The sequence below is a fragment of the Callorhinchus milii genome, unplaced genomic scaffold (genome assembly GCF_018977255.1).
Source record: "Callorhinchus milii isolate IMCB2004 unplaced genomic scaffold, IMCB_Cmil_1.0 Scaffold1, whole genome shotgun sequence".
Classification (NCBI taxonomy): Eukaryota; Metazoa; Chordata; class Chondrichthyes; order Chimaeriformes; family Callorhinchidae; genus Callorhinchus; species Callorhinchus milii.
In genome coordinates, this window is record NW_024704742.1 from 4,232,812 (window position 1) to 4,254,993 (window position 22,182).

General features: G+C 40.3%; 1 protein-coding gene across 1 annotated transcript in view; it reads right to left on the bottom strand.

Moving 5' to 3' along the window:
* The window catches only part of zcchc7 (zinc finger, CCHC domain containing 7), a 128,344-nt gene that overhangs the window by 103,379 nt on the left and 2,783 nt on the right, over nt 1-22,182 (bottom strand). The window contains exon 2 of the mRNA XM_042336513.1: nt 19,388-19,999. Within this exon, the coding sequence (XP_042192447.1) occupies nt 19,388-19,979 (592 nt within the window). The 5' untranslated portion in view covers nt 19,980-19,999. The remainder of the gene's footprint in view (nt 1-19,387; nt 20,000-22,182) is intronic.

The window sequence follows — 22,182 nt, forward strand, 5'->3', positions numbered from 1 at the left end:
CAGTAAAACCTGGTCCATTTATACCACGGGGATGTTTCAACAGCACTGGATCTACCTGCATTATTTTTAAAATCATAAAATAAGCAAGCTTGTGATTTGTTGCTGGGGCCCACTATCTTCCCTGTGGTTGGAGCGTAGGACATCAGTGAGAGCAAACCAATTCAGCTCTTCAGCCCACCGCAAACCAAAATTAGGGTCTCCGTCATTTCCAACAGAAAACTTGTCGCAGTCAGAGGTACGGAAGCTGATTGTTTGGTTTTAGGCAGTTTCACCACCGCACTCCAGTGACAGCGGAAACATTCATCCTACTCTATTTTACTTGCTGAGAGACAAAGAAAATCAAGCTTTCTGCTGTACCACCAATTTATGGCAACTAAAAAGAGCTGCCGATCTTGTTCGGAAGCCAGTAATCAGTACTTTATACAAGGAGCTCAGGGCACATGCACAGGACAGACCTCTGTTTTCTCTCCCACTCTATAGCAATAGTGCACTAATAGCCATACAACTACATCTGTGGAGTCCTGTAGCTCAGTGGTTAGAGCACTCGCTTTGCGAGCGAGAGACCTGAGTTCAATTCCAGGCAGAGGGCGAAACCTTGGGCAAGTTTCCTTACTCCACACAGAGCCTAATAATAATCCCTCCAAAACCAAAACAATAATAAATTGGTCATTTTCAATCTACGACTGTTTGTGGGACATTGCTGTGCGCAATTGGCTGCCGCGTTCGCCCACAAATATACAGTCAATTCACTTTACAGTGTGTTCTGTGAAGCGCTTTGGGACGTCCTCCCGACGTGAAAAGCGCTATATCAAATGCAAGGATTATTATTATTATTATTATCTGCCCGCTTGCATCATTGCAAAAGGTGAAATTGACTCTGCATTAACCAGCACACTATAACTGGACATAAAGATGCAGCTGATATTCCACAAACCTTTCACTATATTAATATTGCAGCACAACCTGCCACGCTGCTTCATGTATTGTTACATATATGTATAAAAAGTGGTACTTCCACCAGCAGGATATCAGGAAAATTCGTAGCGGTATGATTTCCAGAGGCAGAGACAGTTAAATTGATATCGGCTGAATTTATAAATAGACACTACTGACACCTTAACATCTGCTGGACTTTGTATTTAAAAAGGAATGACATTTGCATAAAAATATTAAAAGCCGAAGCGCCTCTAAAATCCATATTAAAGGGTAATTGGAATTTTTAAATATAGAAATTTATACATCTCTGAGGTAAACATATACAGCTCATAGCTTTGATGCTTGTGAAGCGCAATAAGGAAATATAAAACTAGTATTACACTGCAGTGCAGTGTTAAGGGGCAGAAGCAGAACAGACACTAAAGTTATGAAAGGTATGTTCTCCTTTCACGTGGAAATAAAACAGGGCCCTTTTTGTTTGGTTGTTGTTCAGTGATCTGTTTTTCTTCAGTTCAGTTATATAATAAAAATCAGGGGAAAAAATGTTTTTAACCAATTGAGTTTTTAGAAAGTATTTATTGGTGGAAATTGGAAAACTAGCTCTCATGGTTCTTTTCTGTTTGGCAACAATTCTATTATTCGTCCCCATATTTTCATTTAAAGCATAAATAAATTTTTCCCCAAAGTATTTCATGTTAATTCCCTGTGTTTCAGGGTATTTTATAGGAACAATTTATAATATGTAGTAACATTCTTGCTTGTTACCCACATACAAGAGAGGAAAACTAAATTGTATTGTATGCCAGTCCAAGAGAGGTAACAGGGAATAGTAGTTAAGAGATGTCTATAGCCAAAGTGCAGTATCACACTGGCTTAAACATTTAGCATTGGTGACTGTTACTGTCAATTACAAAAACTTTCAAGATGAGTTTCTTTTGCCATTATAATACGGCATATTCCAGCATCATTGTATTTGCTCTTGAATGAGTATTGTGGTTAGTTTAGGCGATTCAACCTTTTTTTAAAAAATTTAATTACATATCATGTTTGTAAATACGTTGGAATCATCATATGACGATCTTGGATTTTTATTAAAAACTAGAATGCTGAAAACAACATTCAACATGTGTGGTTGGGATTCCTCAATCATAGCACATGCCACATATCACAGCAATTACCACGGCCCACAAGAGCAATTATTTAGACCAGTGGGGTGGACGTGAGATATTATTTTGCCATCTTAACTAATTTGTAAGACATCAGCTGCGGAAAATCTCATCCATCAAAGTCTCCCATGCCCCAACTCAACTAAGTTTCCCTCATCATCCTGCTCTAACTTTCTATATCATTTTTAAAACATTTAGTGCTTCCTTTCTTCTCCCTGAGGTCGCCATGCGAAATTTCTATCTCGTCCTTTCATACCAATCTCAATCACAAGGTTCTCTCTTTCTCCTCAATCAATATCTGCCACCTCCCTCTCCAGCATCATGTTGGTGCCATATGTGCTGCTCTGTATTAATTAATACCATTCCCCTCTTCCACAACACGTTCTTTCTCTTGGAATCTCTCTCCCTACAAGACCTGAAAAGTAAGTGCAATCAAATAATCACCTTTTTAAATACAGTAGTCGGGACGCTGGTGCCACACCATTGAAGGACAACAAGTCTTATTGCTCCACTCTGTTGAATTCCTAATCTCAGCCATGCTGCTGTGCAGTGGTGACAAGATGAAGATAGATAGCTCTCCACTGGGGCAATAGAGAATTTGAACAAGATCGTTCCTCATGTGCTCTCATGCACCTCCTGGCAGCTGGCTCCAAACAACCCTGGCAGTGCTGCCTCCCAAATCTAGAACCATTTCAAACAGCGCTTCTACATTAACATGTTTGACATTACCCCAGTAAACAAATAAAGCCGCGCACAATGCTGATCAAGCTCTAGACCCTGGAAAACAGCACCACAATCAAAAAAGAAATTGTTCCTGGAATGGTATAAATTTTCCTTAGCTGTACTGAGAGGGAAATCTAATTCGCTTTCAGGGTTCGTTCACTATTTTTCTCTCTGATGATTGTGAATTAAAAGCACTTAACTCTCTGGGAATGTGTGCCATTCTGTATTTACTCTCACCTAAAGTCTAAATGTACAAGTCTAGATGTACCCATCTCTAAATAAAATACAAAGCATCACTGTTCTGCATGCTTTAGGCTCTCAATGACTGCCTCATTTCTAGCGCTGTTGATTCAGGAGGAATCATGACATACATTGGACGAAAAAAATGCTTCGAAAAGCTCTTAGAAACATTGACCAAAATTTGATGAAGTCATAGTTCGATAACGAAGCAGAACATCAAAATGGGATCAGCATGAATGTAGCTCCCCGATGGTTTACTTTCCATTTAGTTGGTAGCTGCAGGCAGTGCTTTGTAAGACTATGAGCAATCATTGCAATGTTATCCTCTTTTATAATCTATCCTGTTTTGGCATTTTTACTGTTGGTAACACCGCGATTCAATTTAAGCAAAACACCTCTGACTGTAAAATATAACTAAATGGCAGATCAGAATTATTCAGTACAGTTTAGCTGTTGGAATGATTACATTCACTTGTTTACAGGAAGGAGGGCTCAGCAACAGCCATGACAGAAAAGATAATTTTTGTTTGACAAAATTGGATTTTTTTTATGCGTTAATGGCGTACAACCATTTAATACAAAATATAATTAATTGCAAGTTCAGTTTGAATGTCGTTCCCTTTTAAGCATTTTAACTTTCAAAGATTTGAAGAATTATTTCAAAGTTGATGCTGGAAGAATGTCGGGCACCTCTGCAATTATTGGGATTGTTTTGTTTCCAATATTATATCTCAATTTAAATACAAAATTGGAACTATGAACGATGAGACAAAGAGGCATTTGTTAACATACCTTTCACTTATAAAAAGGAATTTCTCCACGACAACTACTTTAGGTCTGAAGTGACACATTATCGTGGAATGGCTAAAAACACATTTTATATTTTTACTGATGTTACATCTGTATTTGTAGAAAGAGCTACAGTGACTTAGTATCTTGTTATTGACCAGTCATTCAACCCCGCAAGCTGGTATTTCAAACCTCCAGTAGTTACAAAAGCCCTCGTTTGGTTCTTTTGTTGAAGTCTTTTCACGAAAGGAAAAAGCAAACAATTTCTATTCTTCATAATCCACACGCAGGAGTCTGTCTGCTTCGAGCATGGCAGGCAATCTCCCCATTCGGCTACTTTTCACGTTATCTTACTTATGGTTGATAAATAATTCTGTTTCATACTTCAGCTACTTTCTCAACATAACCCTCTTGGTTATATAAATTTGATTTGCAATAGGCCCTGTTCAGTTTTGTACAAAACTAAAATTTACTGATGTCCAAATTACGTCCTACAATATTTCAGCAAAAATGGAACCTATGCATGGCCTTAATCAAATAATATATTATATATTTTTTAAATCACTAGGCACGGTTTTAAAAACAAAACAAAATACTGCACTATTATTATTTTTAAATGTAAAGTGAAAATAAACCGCTGGCACACTGGTCTCCAAAATGTTTCTTTCATATGAATAAACACTACAATAAACTTTAATTCCTATTCTACTTAAAGAAACATGTCAGCTTCATTAAAATAAAGATTCTTTGCCCTTAAGACGATGGAATATGGTTTCCCACTTACATTTTATGATCACGTTTAAAAAGTCTGGATTGAGTTAGTGTCCGGGTTTTGATTTTTTTTTAATAAATGACTTTAAAAAAATCCTTTTTTTTCACAGATCAGCGGACAAATATGAAACAAAATCAATATCGCAAATATAGTATGGAAAAACAGCCACTGATTTCTGCAGACAGCAAGCTGCGGATTTCAATTGGATTGCCAAGGTGCAGAGCCACGCAGAAACGAGGTGCCCTATTGCTGGCGAGATAATTCCCCCCGAAATTAGCTTGGGAATTTTTTTCGGAAACTTTTACCAAATGGCAACAGTGTGGTGTTGACAGGCGTCATGTTTGTTCACCCGTCTTCTCAGCAAGAGTTGAGGGAGCACAGCCAAGCCGAGTACAAAAGGGAAATGTTATCTTTTACAAGCCTCAGCTCCACAAGAAATTAGCTGCACAAATATATGGCGCAGAGCTCTTGTTCAATTTCGACAGTTTTATACATTACGTACTCACTTATTCCACTATAAATGGAACTTCATTGTTCGCCACATGCACTAACGATCGCCTGAAAAAAAATTTCCAAATGAGAAATCTCCCTACAACCTGCACTCCTTCCAGAAAAGACATCTGTTGGCATGGGTACTTGCTTCAGAGCTTCGTATTTACTTACACAGCAACATCTACGCCCAATAAGACGTATTTTTCTTCGGTCAAAAAGACACCCAACAAAAATAAAATGATGTCGAAAAACCAGGGATTCAAAACAATGATCGTCCTTAACACAAATTCAGCAGCCAGCAAACTGTGGATTTAGATAAAGCAATTTAAATATTAATCCTTTGAATCAATGTTATAAAGCCACTGAAACCTGAAACTGTCTGAAAACACTGCTGTGTAGACTGCTATTGCATATATACACAACCAAATTCAATATGTATCTTAAGTTTTAAATATTAATTTGTTTTAACAATTTCCTCTCCCTCAAGGATTCATGTCTGGTCATTTGGTTAATATGTAAAACAGCAGAGGTCATCTTTTTAAAACTAAGACGGGGAATTTTTTTAAAAAAGTCGTAAGATGGGAATTTAAATTGATTTTATAATTTAGGCACAAATATTTTGCAGATATTCTAAGGTCTTAATTGTCCATCAAGAGAAATCGTAATTCAGTTGCTGTCAAATCACGTGACAACTGAGACTTTGCAACCACAACCACACTGTACAGGAAAACTATTTAATACATTTTAACAGTATTCATTACAATGTTTTACTGAAAATATTATAATGCTGACAAAAAGTGGAATCAAAAAAATGGTGAAGGTGGAATGAATTATGTTGTAATCCAAGGAAGATCTCAGTCAAACAGTAAAATATGTGTTGTTGTCATCAGTGCTACTGTTGACGAAATATAGAAACTGCTGTCAACATATAATATAAAAAATACTTTTACAATTTCCATCCAAATGAAATTGAATAAACAAAGCTGAAAGAATTCCAAACCTGTTTGGAAATCAGAACAAAAATCCAGGGGTCAGAAATGGAATTGAACAGATGGTACTTACCACCATATTTATATTAAAAATCTTAAAATCTTACATGAGGGCCTCTTAAAAGTTAAGTGAGTTTTTCCTCCTCCGTTTTATGTTCAATGAGATTTCCCTCACATTTTTAATTCTAAAATAAAATGACTTTCCAATAAAAATGTATTTGCCTGCTACTTAATGATCCAAAATAGCTCGTCATTCAAGGCATAAAAAATAAAGGAATAAATGAAGGAATGCACAGAGAAGTCAATGAACTGAATAACAGTCCCTCCTGAGCAACTGTTTTCCAAGACTGCAAAGTTACTTTGTTTTTAGCCAAATATATAAAGTAATATAACAGTAAAATCCATGAGGAGGAAAACATTTAGAGAACGTGTAGATTTTAAATACTTATTTGATGCAGTCCAAGATAACACAAGGAAAATTGCAATGCCCTGTAAACCTCAAGGTGAAGAGGAAAGAAGCAGTCCTATAAAACACAATATATTTTGTCCTTCGATATGGAGTAAAGGGATCTATGAGGTTATGCTTTAGAGATAGCATTTTAAAGCACATTAGTATTTATCAGTATAGTTTTCAGCTCTGGATTTTAATTAAGCTTAAGAGTAGAGTTGCATGAAATCTGGCAAGCTGTTCCATCTCAACACGCCTGCACAGTCAGTCACGCCACTGTAAAGAAACAGAAGACAACTAACTCTTGCGGCTTACCTTTGTCACAGTCTTCGATAACTGAAATGGATATAACAATTAAAAGTCATTAAAGTAATCGAGGTTAAGAGTTACTTGTTTAATTAATAACTTGGTGGGACATCAGGTCCTTCAAGACAGACTGGGGGGGGGGGGGGGGGGGGGGGGAGAAGGAAAAAAAACATGTGGCTGTCATGACTCACGTTTCACAGTTGGCTGAGAACGCCCTGCAAAGAGTAAGAACATTCATCCATAAGCAGCGATGACTTCAATGAGTTAAACTCGAAAGAAACTTTGGGCTGTGGGTAACAGCAGGGATTACATTAACATATATGTTAACGTAGTCGGTTAGAAAAAAACCTTAACGTATTAAGTTGTTCAGCATTAATTTTAGTAACGAGTTTCCTCATTGTACATTTTATCGATAGAAAAATATCAGGCAAAACAAATTGCACAAGGATCACAAGTTGCTAGTTGTTAAAGCCGAAACTGTGCATTTTACCTTGATGTCCAGTTTTATACCACAGCAAAGCAAGAGAGTAAATGAACAAATGATTAGAAATGATTAGAAAGAGTTGCTGTTTCTGCTACTTATTCCTCATTTTCTTTGGTTTCAATTTTTTTGGAATCCTCTTGGTCAAGTTCTGTGAACACTGAAATTCATTTGCATTACTTAACAGAACAAATAAGTCAATTTGTTTTTATGCCTTGGAAGAGCTGTAAGGAATTTGGATTTCCCCTCAGATAGTGTTATTAGCAACACAAACATAAAGGGGTCAGTGTCAATTCATCAATGGATCAGTGACCACTTTAACACGTCAGAAGGATTATCAAAGAAATTATAATTCTATGCCCACTGGATGACCCCCCTAAACTGTTTTTCTAATCATTAGGTTTCTTAGCAATGGGAAAGAGTATTACATTTTTGATCTCAGAACCCGAGGTTCTGAAGTCATGCATATTATACAAATAAACTAAAAACCATTAGTTAGTTTGACGCAAAATAGAAAGAGGCATAAAAAAAATGCTTTGAGTTACTCGATCGATATATTTGTACGTAAAGCTATGCTAGAGACGCCCCCCACCTCAAAAAAAAATTATTTAGGTTTCAGAAATTAAAAAAATGCTAAAATGTCGTTATCCCTCAGTAATCAACAAAGCTGAGAAGAAAGGAAGAAAGAAAAAAGGGGAAAAGAAGGAAGAAAGCAAGCAGCCAAACAGCGTATATGACCATGTAAGCATGGGCAATCTTGCAGAAAACTAGTCAGCAAACTAAAGCCTGGGGAATTTAAATTACTGCAAACCAACTCCACCACAGCGCTGAAGAATCTTAAAAAGATGAAAGAGACTGCTGAAGCTGCAGGTTTTAGTCAAATCTTCAGAGGCCTTTCCACTATAGCTAAAGAACTTTTATTAATTTAACAATATTATTTAACGTGTGCGAAGCTAATTTTACAAGCGTCGGCTTCAAAAACAAGCTGTTATAAAAATTACTGCCCACTGCAGCTGACGCGACTTTGATAAACAGAGGGAGAAAGGCTGAGTAAGTGACAGAAGATGTTAGTATACCTTCAACAACAACAACAACAACTTGTCCACAATTAGGGACTGAACAGAAAATGAATACCAAGGAGCGATTGACGTAGCTATGATCGTGATCTCATAAACCATGAGGGAGAAGGAAAGCCTGAAATCACGCCTGGGTATCGGTGGCCTTTTTGAACAATAAACTGTTATTGTGTGAAGTTTAAAAGCTGGTGCGATTTCATTTTCTCTCCGCTGTGACCATCATGCGAGATATCAACAGGCAGGTCCTCCATATTAGTGTGTGATGCCATCACTGACAGACGAACTGTTATGATATAATCAATGCAAGCGATAACCTGGTCCAATATCGTCAACTATTCTCTCGGGCGTAGGAAACGTTTTTTGGTTGTGCGGTTTGAAATTTAAATGTGCATGTTGATACGAAAACAGTTCAAGTGCTTTTAGCCGTCACTGACAAACTGGCCCAAATCCAATAAAACTAACACTTTATAGCTCACAGAAGAAGCTGCAGGTTTTACTCTCCCTTTGCACCCACCCCCTCCCACTCCACCACCTGACCTTACCGCTTATTCTTGCGTATCTCCCTCCAGCCAGGAAATAGTACCAGACTAGATTGCTGAATTCTCCATGCCCATTGCAACTGGACAGCAGGAGGCACGACTAAATCAAACCACTGGGGCCTGGGTGCTTTTTTTTTTCCACCCGCCATGTCTGAGATGAAATGTCTTTCCTCTATGTGGCATACCATCCAGGTTTAAAGAAAAATCACCCAACCAAGGCAAACAAGTGACAGGCAGCCCTGAAGCCAAACTCAGAATCTTCTGCTTAAGAGAATCAACTCCACAATAAACTGAATATTGCATCGACAGATTCAGTCCTTTTGACATTCTTTAACGACGGTATACAAGAGACGGACCTCACAAACAACAAACAGTCATAACCCATTGTAACCAGTGAAACAGCACTGATTCATTCTTCAGTTTATTAGGTAAGCAACTTGCATACGTGCGATCTGAAGAACAATCGAGATGAGTTCGCCCACAAGTATACAGTCAATTCACTTTACAGTGTGTTCTGTGAAGCGCTTTGGGACGTCCTCCCGACCTGAAAAGCGCTATATCAAATGCAAGGATTATTATTATTATTATTATTATGAGGCAGGTTTTAGTCAGGCTCCCAAGGCATCTCATTCTAGTTAACTGTGATCAAGGTGTTACACAATAAAAGACTAAACAAACCTCAGATCAAATAATTAATTGTTTCACAAACTACAGCATTTAATTTCAAATTAATCATCGCATTGCGGTTTTGCTACAAAGCATATGATTTGTGCTGCTGAGGAGACTTTCGCATGTAGTTTAACACTGCAGAGAGACGTGTTAACAAGTAGCAGCATCAGTGAGTGTTGGGATTACAAGATTAGTGCTTGCAGTATCAATGTGTGCTTTACAAACCATTCATACTGTTGTCAGTAGCCATTAAAATATTCAAACCTTAACCAGTTCTGCTTTCAGGAATTACTGCTAAGTTTTGTAAATAAAATTAAAGATCAGAAAACGTAAAACATGAAAGAAAAAAGGTTGTAAGTTTCCTTGATGTGAAAGGAAACTTTTCTAGCCATCTGAAGTTCAGTGTTTATACGGACCACAAAATGTACTCCTCAAGGATGCGCTTTTACACATGAGGAACCGATTCTGATGACATTATAAATGAGGCACTTCTGTACATGAATTTATTATTAAATACTTGGTGACATCAAAAGCTACGTCAACGATGAAACGTCCTTTGCATTTGCTGCGAAAATGTAACTGAAAACGTAAGCTACTGGGTTAGTTCTCAAGAACTGTTTCGACTAAATGAGGCAAGGTTGTAGCCTAGACCTTCCATCTACATCAGTTTGTGAATTACTGTCCCAATGACCCTTTCCAACATGCTAATAGTGTATTTATTTGATTTACAAATCATTTAAAACCCTGAAAAATATAATTTCCTTCTTTTGTACGCTTGTATTGTGTGTCTTTTGTATATCTGGCCATGCGTGTAAATGTTTTTCTGTAGATTCCCGAAATGCCTTGCAGCAGCACTAACACAGCAGAATCCTGATTAGCTCAAGTCTTTTTGTCTCTTTATTCTGTGTTACACTTATATACACACATTTTTGCTTAGCTACTCCTGTGGATAATATTTTGCGGCGAGCAGGTAGTTACGGAAAAAGCCTGTAATATGGATTGGGAAAATGGTTGCAAAAATGTGGTAGTGATGGAGGAAGGGTCGGCGGCATAGAAATAGTCTGCACGGTTTTGTGAGGCAGGCTTTTCTAAGGATATTATTCCATCTGTGAAATGGTTATCACCCGGAGTATGCAGAGATCTTGCAGATAAGGAAAAGGAGCTCTCATTTATATGGCTATCCTTGTTAAGAGATCTAGAATCGGGTCACGTTTTTCACCATTTCTGATAATGTACTGACGATACTTCTTCATAGAAATACTATTTTTTGGAAGAGTTAGGTCGTATATAATCCTGTAGCTCAGTGGTTAGAGCACTTGCAAGTGGGAGATCTGGATTCGATTCCCGGCAGGGCAAAACCTTGGGCAAGTTTCCTTACTCCACACGCCTGATAATAATCCCTCAAGAAAAAAAACAATAATAAACTGGTCACTTCAATCCACGACCGTTTGTGGGACACTGCTGTGCGCAATTGGCTGCCGCGTTTTGCCCACAAATATATACAGTCAATTTTACTTTACAGTATGTTCTGTGAAGCGCTTTGAGACATCTACAAAATGTGAAAAGCGCTATAATCAAATGCAAGGATTATTATTATATAATATTGTAAGCATTTCCTCACTGGGATTTACTGCCATGGGCATTCTGAAATGCCGCATTTCTTTTTACAATAAATGCGTAAATGCAGATCCCAAATAGGTTTTGGATCATTGGCTTTCGATAAGATTTCATCTTTAGCCAATGTGGAAATTTGTATTCATATTTTCATGCCAACTTTTCTTATACACTTCTAAACCAATTTAATTATTTGTCCCTTGCCAAATCCCAATAAACACAATTCTCTGGTCTTAAGGTTGTCCATATTCGCTCAATCTATTAAATTTGCAACTCATTCTTGTTTTTAAGGCCGTCCTGGAGACCAAATTAATCCAAACGCCTGTCCTCCATCACCCACTCCGCACCCTCTCAAGCTCCCTTTGATCCTCACCAAGCCAAGTACAAAGAGATCATGGATTTCTTTGTATCGAAAGTAAAGATTGGCTTGGTTGCATCCTCTTCCTCTCTCCTGACCCCCCAGTCCTTCCCCCATGTCTTCTACATCCCCCCATTTCTGCTACTGTTCCTAGCAATGCCCTCACCCTTCACTGACACAGTCAATGTGTCCCTCAAATCCAGCACTGTCCCATTCTCCTCAAAACCGCCGTCACGACCTCTCTCCTAAAAAGAAACACCTTTGATGCTTCAAATTTCGCAAACTACCAGCCCGTCGTAAACTTGCTCTTCATCGCCGAAGTTCTGGAAGGCATTGTTGTCAATCTCACACCTTTCTCTCCACTCCCCACTCCAGTCTGGGATCCGCCTGACTCAGAGCATTGAGACATCGCTCATCAAAGGCACAAATGACGTCCTCTCTTTTCTATGACCGGGCTCCATCTGCCTCCTTGACCTCTCCATTGCCTACGATAGTCAACGATGCCTTCCTCCTTGACTGCCTCTCCTCCCTCATTCACCTCAGTGGGACTCCCCTCTTCTGGTTCAAGACCTACTTAACCCACAGCCACGCTTTTGTCTCTTCTAATGGTTTCTCCTCCTGTCCCTGCACAGTCACCTTTGGTGTATCTCAGGCCCTTCCATTTTCTCATTTATATGCTCACTCTCAATGATTTCATCCACAGACATAGAGATCAACTTCCACATCTACGCGGATGACGCCCAAATCTACGCCAGATCCATCTATCCCCATTTGCTTGTCAACCATCAAGGCTTGGATAAGCGACAACTTTCTGCAGCTGAATCTTGATAAATCAAAAGCCATCCTTCTGTCTTCTCACCTACACCTCCGACCCCTTTAACCTCCTGACCTATCCCCCAGATGTACTGAATATGTGCACAACCTGGGCTTCAGGTTCGATCGCCAGCTGTTCTTCTTTCACCACATCTGCTCCCTAATCAGGATTGCTTTCCTTCACCTCTGCAACATTGCCCACCTCTGACCAAACCACACACCTGACAAAGCTGAAACCCTTATCCATCCATTCATCATCTCCTGCCTTGATTATTTCTCACCCCAGCTCCACCGTTCATAAAATCCAATCAATTCAAAATTCCACCACCTGTATCACCCCAACTAAATTCTGTCTCCCACCCCAGTGATTGGGCTCTACTGTTTCCCTATTCACTCCAAAATACACAAAATAACACTTTACAGTATATCCTATGAAGCGCTTTGAGATGCCTCGACACCGTGATAAGGCACTATATATCAGGTGCAAGGATTATTATTAATTATTGCAGAATGGAACAATTTAAAGATTCTCATACACGTACAAATTACTTCATGCCCTGCCAACTCCCTCTCGCTCTGACCTACCTCCCTTCCCTCTTTGGGCATCAAACTCCGCCACGTGACTCAGTGTCTGTCCTTGGTCCCCCCTTCCCCCCACGGTGGCCTAGGGAAGCTCTGATCGTCTGTCCTGATAGTTAACCATGAATATGGCTGGGGGAATGATAATTGGCCATCGCTAATTGAAGCACAGACATCACGAGTATAATTTATGAATCAGCCAAATACGTCATACAGTGTCGCCTCATTATGATGGTTTTCGGTTTACATGGTTCGGATAGAACTCGGGAACACCCTTGGATCCCCAAACTTTTCTGCAACCTAACAACTTGTGCAACAGCTCTGCACTGACCCAGAGCTGAGACGCCGTCCGGAGTGGAGGGCGCTATATAAATCCAAGTTGTTGTTGACCCCTTTCCTTCAGGCACTGCAGTCACCTGCTTGGCCTCCTCCTCAGGATCTGTAGATGCAGCAGGGCACCATGACGTCAACGGCAACACCAGAAGCGTGTGAAGTGAAGCTGCCACTGCTGGTTCCAGAAGTGCCCTGATAGAGCGACGTAATGTGCCCCATGGATAGGTGAGGTTAAGCTTTACAGACTCCAAGTGCTGCATTACAATCGGGCTGCACTGTAGTGCGTACTGAAAACCTTTGTTATAATAGCCAGAATGCTTCTAATAAGGAGTTCCCTCATGTGGAATGCTATTCGATAAAACAACTTTAGCCTCTTGATTGCAACAATCTTTCTGAAAGAATTACTTGACTTATTCCGAACATCTTGTAACTATAGAACTTGTAGAACTGCAGACGGCCAAACTGGCTTTCTGCATTAAAACAGCCTTTCTTCCAGGCTAGCACGCAGGAGGCCGACATGTCAAAATTAAAAGAATAATAATTTGGTCACATAATCTGCAACTGTTTTTGGGATACTGCTGTGCATAATTGGCTGCCGCATTTCGCCCACAAAACAGTGTGTTCTGTGAAGCGCTTTGGGACGTCCTCCCGACGTGAAAAGCGCTATATCAAATGCAAGGATTATTATTATCATAGCAAAATCACTTTACAGTATATTCTGTGAAGCGCTTTCAGACGCCTCGAAGAAGTGATAAGGCCCTGTATCAAATGCAAGGATTACTATTATTACGCCGTCTTGCCAAAGCCAACCGCATGCACACAGGACAACTGCCATAATCGAAGCAGCTTATACAACAGAGACAGAATCCGCAATTAGGGTTGTTTCTCTACTACAGAGAAAATTTGGAGGAGAACTGATAGAGATTTTTTAAATTGTGAGGGGTGATGTAATAAACAAGGAACAATTATTTTCCCAATTCCCAATCTTGACTGTATTGTCCATGAGAAGTAGCAAGCAAACATTAGGTCCTTCTAGGGGAGAGGTAGTTTGAAAGAGGAGCCCTCAAGACACCTCGTTGCAAATGTCTGGGCTTAACCTAGTCTGGAATTGCAACACTTTCTGGACTTATTAATTTTTGAGCAACAATACCCAGCTTCTATTAGATTAAAATTGAAATATTATTAGATTGAAAAAGACTGAACGTTAATTATAGGACAATGATCTCTTCCAAGCCATTCACTCATTTTAGTCCCATATGATTGTTATCCTCCTAAACTTATAGCTATTCTACTCAGGAACGTTTCAATAGTAAGGATCTTCCATTGAACACTTTAGAAGCATAGAAAATTAAACTAATTCTTGCATTTGATGCAGTATCTTTCACTTCATGAAAGAGGGGTGATAGGGGCGATAGGGGTCATGGGGGTGATAGGGTCATGGAGCCTGGTCCAGGAGAGGACACATCTATCTGTATCGGCAATGGGAGGGAAGAGAAGAAAGGTAAGAACTTTGGCTACCAGGTGTTGGGTAAATCGGGTAAAACTCCCTGCCCCAATGCATCCCGCTTAAGCAGATTCCACTGTACGTATATCAGTCATCGTTTCACGATCTAACACCCTTCTTGTGTGAAAAAAATCTCAACTTTTCCTTTGCTCTTTTAGTTATTGTCTTATATCTGTGCCCCCTAGTTCCCATGAGCAGGGAAAATAATTGTTCCTTGTTTATTACATCACCCCTCACAATTTAAAAAATCCCTATCAGTTTTCCTCTGAATTTTCTCTGTAGTAGAGAAATAACCCTCGTTCTTCCACTTTCTCAACATAAGTTTCATTACTCATAACATCCCAATAAATCTCCTCTACACCTCTCTCTATTTTGACTTCCTTCCTATGTTGGAGTGCCCAAAATTGTACACAGTATTCCAACTGTGGCCTAAGTAATGATTTATACAGGTTTAGCATTATTGCTTTGTTTTTGTATACTATGCCCCTATTTATGAACCTTAATTTGTATTAGTTCTTCTTAAGTCATTTGAAGGATGTCTTGGCCAAAAACGCAACTGCATTTGAAGAGTGACATACAGTATACAGGATACTGCACAAACAGGAAGCAGCATAATGATACAGATGAGCAGTAGATGTTCTAGGGACCAGATAGCTTTTAACTGATACACATGTGTGATCAGTTTTACTGCACGCTATTGGTACCGAAGGTACTTTGTGCCACCGAGGTATTGCCATTCAATCTTGTTCAAACACTGATTATGCCCCATTTTATAATTTGTACCAAACCGAAGGTTGATAGCAAATCCAGATCTCTTTCTGTGTTTCACATTTCAGACCACTTTTTATCAAAATGTGAACCCTTGTCAGAATGCTTTCCCCAACTGTTCCCAATTTACGTGAATGCATGCCGCAAAAGCTAACGTGTTTGCGTGGACAATAACAGACTGATCCTATTCACTGGCTTAACTGCTGCAATCAAACAAAATACGCCAATCTGGTGACTTGAGACAGAGAACAATGGAGGGCTGAGAGTGCGTAACACGGCGGTAATGAACACAAGCGGCTCAGGGGACACTCGAGGGAAAAGGGAAGCAGAACCCTTCACAAGAGTCATCCAATCGCAGGAGGTGGTTACACCCTTTTGAATTTTTTGTAAAAAATTCTATTGTGCCTTTTGCTTTCTCACCGTTGTAGCCACCTAGCTTCGCTCTGCACCTTTGCCTCAAGTGAGACGCACGCTTTCAGCTGAATAATACACTACCTTTTCTGCATACCTGCCTCCCACCAAGCAGTTACATATCGAATACGATTTCATATCGAATACGGTTTTTTTTTTAAGTAAACTGTTGATCAGTCGAGAAGGTTGCAAAGGTTTCATGGAATCATTAAGTTGCCCTTTGCTTGCAAACATCCTGTCCATAAATGTCTAACATGATACCAATAAAAAGAAAAAAAAAAGGCAAATCGAACTGCTTCGCTAAAATTGTCATGGCTCAACGAGCAATTATAAGTAGTCATCTCGTCTTTTACTTCACAGACCTGTCTTCAGCTAATAACTTGCATATTTATATAAATAATTCTTCCATTTGATATAGCGCTTTATCATGTCGCTGAAATGTCCCAAACTGCTTCCCAAGATTTACCGTGAAGTGTGACTACTGTGTATTTTTAAGCAAACATGGCAACAAATTTGTGCACAGCAATATCCCACAAATAGCTACAGGTGAATGACCAATTTTAATTGGGGTTCTGGTCCTTCTCTTTTCTAGTGCCACAGGATCTTCAGCATCTCACCAGAGCTTGGTTTAATGAGTCAGCTGCAGGACGGCACCTCTAACAGCGCAGCATTGTACTGGAGTGTCAGCTGCAACAGCAACAACAACTTGTATTTATATAGCACCCTTCACGAGGGGTGGGTCCCGGAGCGCTTGACAGTGGCAGAGTCCGACAAAGAGCCAGGAGGAGAGGGAGGTGACCGTAAGCATGATCAAAATGGCAGGTCTTTAGGCAGGAGTTGAAGGTGGGAAAGGGGCAAAGCAGAGCGATTGAGGGAGAGAGTTCCACAGTTTGGGGGTGTAGTGGTTAAAAGCACGGCTACCGATGGTGGAATGGAGGGGATGAGGGACAAACAGGGGCCATAGCCAGCCGAGCGGACGCAGTGGGGTAAACAGGTCAGATACGTAGGGAGGTGAGAGGGCATGAAGGGATTTGAAAACGAATGAGAGAATCTTGAAATCGATCCGTTCGGTAATTGGGAGCCACTGGAGCCTGGCAAGGACCTGTGTGATGATAAGACTATAAGATCAAAGCCCTGACGTAGGACTTGAACACACAATCTTCTCTCTCAGAAGCAAGAGTGCAACCAACTGAGCAACACATGCAGAGCTTTTCATGTAGAATAAATATCTTGAAGTGGTTTACAATGAAGGAGGGAGAGTTTGAAGGTGCGGACCTGGGCAAAGTGAGAATTTGTTGACAACAAGAGAACGTTCATGCTATATGACTTTGACAGACTATTCCAGAATGCGGGAATAGTGGCTGCGTAATTGGTCACTGACTTTGGAAAGGAGGGAGTAAAGAATGAGCAACAGAAAAAAAAATCAAAAGAGTGGAGGACACGGGCAGCTGATTAAGACTGGAGGCGATTGAGCAATGACTTGAGGTTAATGAGGGGTTCTCCCTCAGGTGATGATTTTCTCCACTCCTCTGAAATCTACATCAAAAGATATATTCAGTGAAGCCAAATGCCACTTGTTTCGCTTTTTTCTCTCCGTAAAGTCCCTGCATGAACTCCTCCAATCCGGCTTTCAATCTGCCCACAGTATCGAGACTGCCCTGGTCAAATTCACAAATTACATTCTCTCCATCTGTGACCAGGGCTTTATGCCTCCTCATCTTTCTCGACCTCTCTGCCACCTTCAACACTGTCGACCATTTTATTCTTCTCTCCCGCCTTAGCTTTCAACTTTACCTTCACAGTTCTGTCCTTTCCTGGTTTCATTCTTGCCTATCCCGGTGTCTCCATATAACATATTTGCCAATGGCATCTCCCTGTGCCTCTATCCCCCGGTTTTCTCCTCTTTAATATTTAGAAGCTCCCACTCGTCAATGTCATCTGCTGGCCTGGGGTTAACTTGCACATGTATGCGGATGACACCCATCTTTCTGCCTCCAACCTCGACTCCAGGATCAACGCTGTCTTGACCACTGTCAATATTGCCTATCAGACATCAAGTCCTGATGAGACCTAACTTTCTCCCACTCAGATGTCGAAAAGACCGTCTCTCTCCTGCTTGGTTCCCGTCAGTGCCTGCTCTTCTCAGAAGCTGACAGCATCAATCGACATGGATGCACTCTCCACCTCACGGACCCATTGTGGAATCTCTTTTAATTGTCCTTTAAAGCCCACAACCTCTATCTTCACCCATTCAGCTTTTCACAGCCTCCACTACGTCTCTCCTTGGGCCAATAAGACTCTTATTCATCCTTTTATCCCATCTAGGCTTGCCTACGCCAACTCTCCGCTCACCAGACTTCCCAACTCTTCCCTCCACGAGCTGCAGACCATCCAGAACTCTGCAGCTCGTACCTTCTCCTACACCAGGCTCTGTGAGCCTAACTACACCATCCTCATTCGGCTACACTGGCTCCCCATCCCCCAGAGGATTAAGTTCAAGATCCTCATCCTCACTTTTAAATTATACATTTCCCCAACATTGCTGGAAGGTCCAGTAGCGAGAAAGGAAACTTTCCACTGTGTAGCTGCTTGTTGCCCCATGGTTATAAACACCTGGGAGCTTAGGGTAGTACAGAGATCTCTAATTAAACCAGTCTGGAATGCTCTGTACATACGTACAGGATCAGACTTCAGATATCGTTTACATATACTCAAGCTTCGCTCTTGTGGCATATCATATCTTCTGAACTCAATGCGATTGCAGCTTGAATCACTCTTGATTCCCAGTTTTGACAGACTGATGTGAAATGGTTTCTTATTTTATCTGGACATCAAATTATTTCATTGCTTGTTGAGTCATTTTCAAGCCTTGTCCAAGTCAATAAATAAACAATTAACTATCAGCAGATCAGAGTACAGTGAAAAAATAACCTCAATTAAGTTAATAAATTGGATGCTTCATGTAATTGTCCAAATTAATACATGAACGTTTATCTTTTAAGCAATCTATTTGATCACTTAATATATTTTGTAGCATGTACATCTCTGAAAGCTAGATGCGAAATAATATCAACATAACGTTTTTCATTCCTTCCTAAATGTTACATGATAAGAAAAGGGCTGTTAGGGTTTCACTGTGTAGATGTCTGGAGTCAGCATTTTGGATAGGTTTTCGCTTCCCACTTTAATTGATGTGTTATTAAAACCCAAGCTTGGTATCACCTAAGCACCAGTTGTTGATCGTCTACTCTTGCCTCTGCTGGCCTACTCTTTCAATTTGAAGAGATCCTCAAAGCATAGAAAACAAGTTAGCAAATTTGGGTTCATCGCTATTTGCCTTGTTTACAATGTGGTGTCCCAACACATTTTTGAAGCTCCTACCTTCATTGTTCAGCCTCGCAGACGTGTGTATGTTGAACTGCAAGTTTTTATCTTCTTCCTCATTATGTCCTAGGATCATCCAGCTCTTGATTTCATCATCATTCTCTTCTTCTGAACTATCGCTGTCCTCTAATATTATAAACTCTTGGATTTGCTGACGTTTCCTGCCCAAACTAGAGTTTGCGGCGATATCTGCCGGAGCCAATCTGCATTTACTTGAAGTACACAGTCCAGACGTTCTACTGGAATTTGATGCTGAATGGAAGGCATGGTTGCTTGAATGTGATGCAAACTCCTCGATGGATTGATCTCTTTCTGTAGCTCCAGATTTTGAATCTTTAGAATCCTTGCTGCCATAAACACTGTCATCATCATCGGCAAAGTCTGAAATGACTATCACATCAGTATCAGCCTTTTTAACATTGTTTTCGATGAAACTCTGTACTGGAGCATCCACTTCACTCAGATTGGAAGCATAATGCACTTGGCTGTATAACTGGAACTCCACATCACTGTCTATTTCTGACTCACTGATCTGCTCACCATACAGGTCATTTTCATAGGCCTCCACATCTTCATAACCACTAAACATCGTGAAAGAACAAAATATGCCTGCAGATAAAAACACACAGCAGTTAAAAATTAAACAGAATTAGCCTATTCATCTTAGAACGAATGGTCGAGGAGAATTCTCACACACTTATAAGATTCAACAACAAAACTATTTTAGAACATTCCACAAGGAGCCATGAAGTGAACGAACAAACAAAATTGATATTGATTGAAACCGAATCCTTTAAAACACTTAAAGGTAGGCCATACCTGAACCCACAGGATATTTAATTAATTACGTAATAACCCCTTCAAGAACATTTTTTAAAAAAATAATAATTTGGTCACTCACTCCACGACTATTTCTGTGTCACAGCTACGCGCAATTCGTTGCCGCATTTCACCCACAAGATACAGTCACTATACTTTACGGTATATTCTGTGAAGTGCTTCGAGACATCCTGAAGACGTGATGAGGTACTATATCAAATGCAAGGATTATTATTATGTATTTTGAAATCTTAAAAGGTATTATTTTTTATAATGAAGTAGAAAACTTAATGTCACCTAATTTCTTGCTCGTTAATGGGAAGACAAAATGTTTGAAAAAAATTTGCATTTCAAACCATAAATAAACCTTAAAGATCACAGTTCTACTGTATGTAGTAAAGAACATATAAATTGTCTAAGTCTTGCAAAGGATATATCACACTCATTGCACATTGTCAGTAACTGCAAATGTAAGGATTATTATGGTTTATAATACTAATAATGAAGAATAACAAAATATTAATAAATAATATTAATAACCCTTGCATTTGATATAGCGCCTTATCATGTCGTCAGGACATATCAAAGCACATCACTGGATTTACAATAAAGTGCAGTGACTGTATTTCAACATCCCACAAAGAGCCATGAAGTGATGACTGATTTTTATCTGACCAGGATACCCGGAAACACCCTTCTGTTTTCAAAGTGTCATGGAATCTTTGACGTCCACCTGAACAGGCAGGAGGCTCAGTTTAACAGCTCGCCCGAAAGGACGGCATCTCCAACAATGCAAGAACTACAGCAGGAAGGGCGTACACGGTGGTTGGCCCTCCCCACTTCCCCCCGCTGCCGTGCGCGATGACGTTGATGTTACACCCCTAGGAGGGCGAGCACAGAGTGTTGGAGTGCGCATGTGCGGGGCTCAGTTTGAGGTAGGCACAGGAAACAAAGTTTTGACCCGACAGCCTTAGCGGCAAATGCCGTCGTGGCGAGTTACGGAGTTGTTAATAATAATAATCCTTGCATTTGACATTGTGCCTTATCAGGTCTTACGACTAATGCATGTAACTTTAAATGGACTTAATAGGAAATTGAATGGAAATTGGGCAGATGTACGACTTAGACGATTATACAATTTATACAGATCAGACTTATGTGAGTTGCACTGCGTTAGGTACAGGTTGGCAAAAGCCAAGGTTTGAAGACCGCAGCATGTACATTGGTGTACTGTCCGAGTTTGACTAGCTCAAACGGTATATCTTGCCATCGAGAGCACCCTATCCACGAGGGCTTTAGCTTGGATGTATAATAGGAGCCAAATGGGAAGAATCTCTGGCTCCCGGTGACCCACCTGTAATGATACTCAAATCTAAAGCACGGGAGTGTTAGCAAGTTTCTTTATTAGCAACTCAAGAGCATTCCAATCCACTCACCAAAACCATACCCATACCACTTCCTGTCTGGGATATCCCTTTAATCCCAGTGTATACTACACTGTCTGCCCCTCTAAGTCCTGCTGATGAGTCAGGCTGACTTGTCTGGAGGCTGCAGACCAGTACGCTTTGGGTACAAAATTCCCGAGATCACCACAGAGTGTCACATTCCATTGCAAGCTTGTCACCTTGGAGCCAGCTCAGCAAATTACTTTCTGTGTGAAGAGGGTATCCACTGACCACCTTGCGCAGGAAGTTGATCCTGTGACGATGGGTGAAAGGCAAATCAGAGTACAGGAGGGGTGCATGGTATTAATGCTAAGTTCCTAAAAGCTGATCTGGAGGAACGGATGGGGAATGGTAAGGATTTTACAGACGTTTCCCCAGGAACTGTTGGGCTTGTCTTTGAGCTGCTCTGGTAAACTCGATTCTGTCTGAGGCACACGTACTGTCAGTGAATCAAGAGTGCAATTAGAGTAGCTGTCCACAACGAGGGTGATGCAGTGAGATCCTGGGGGTGGGAGGAGAAGCAGTTTG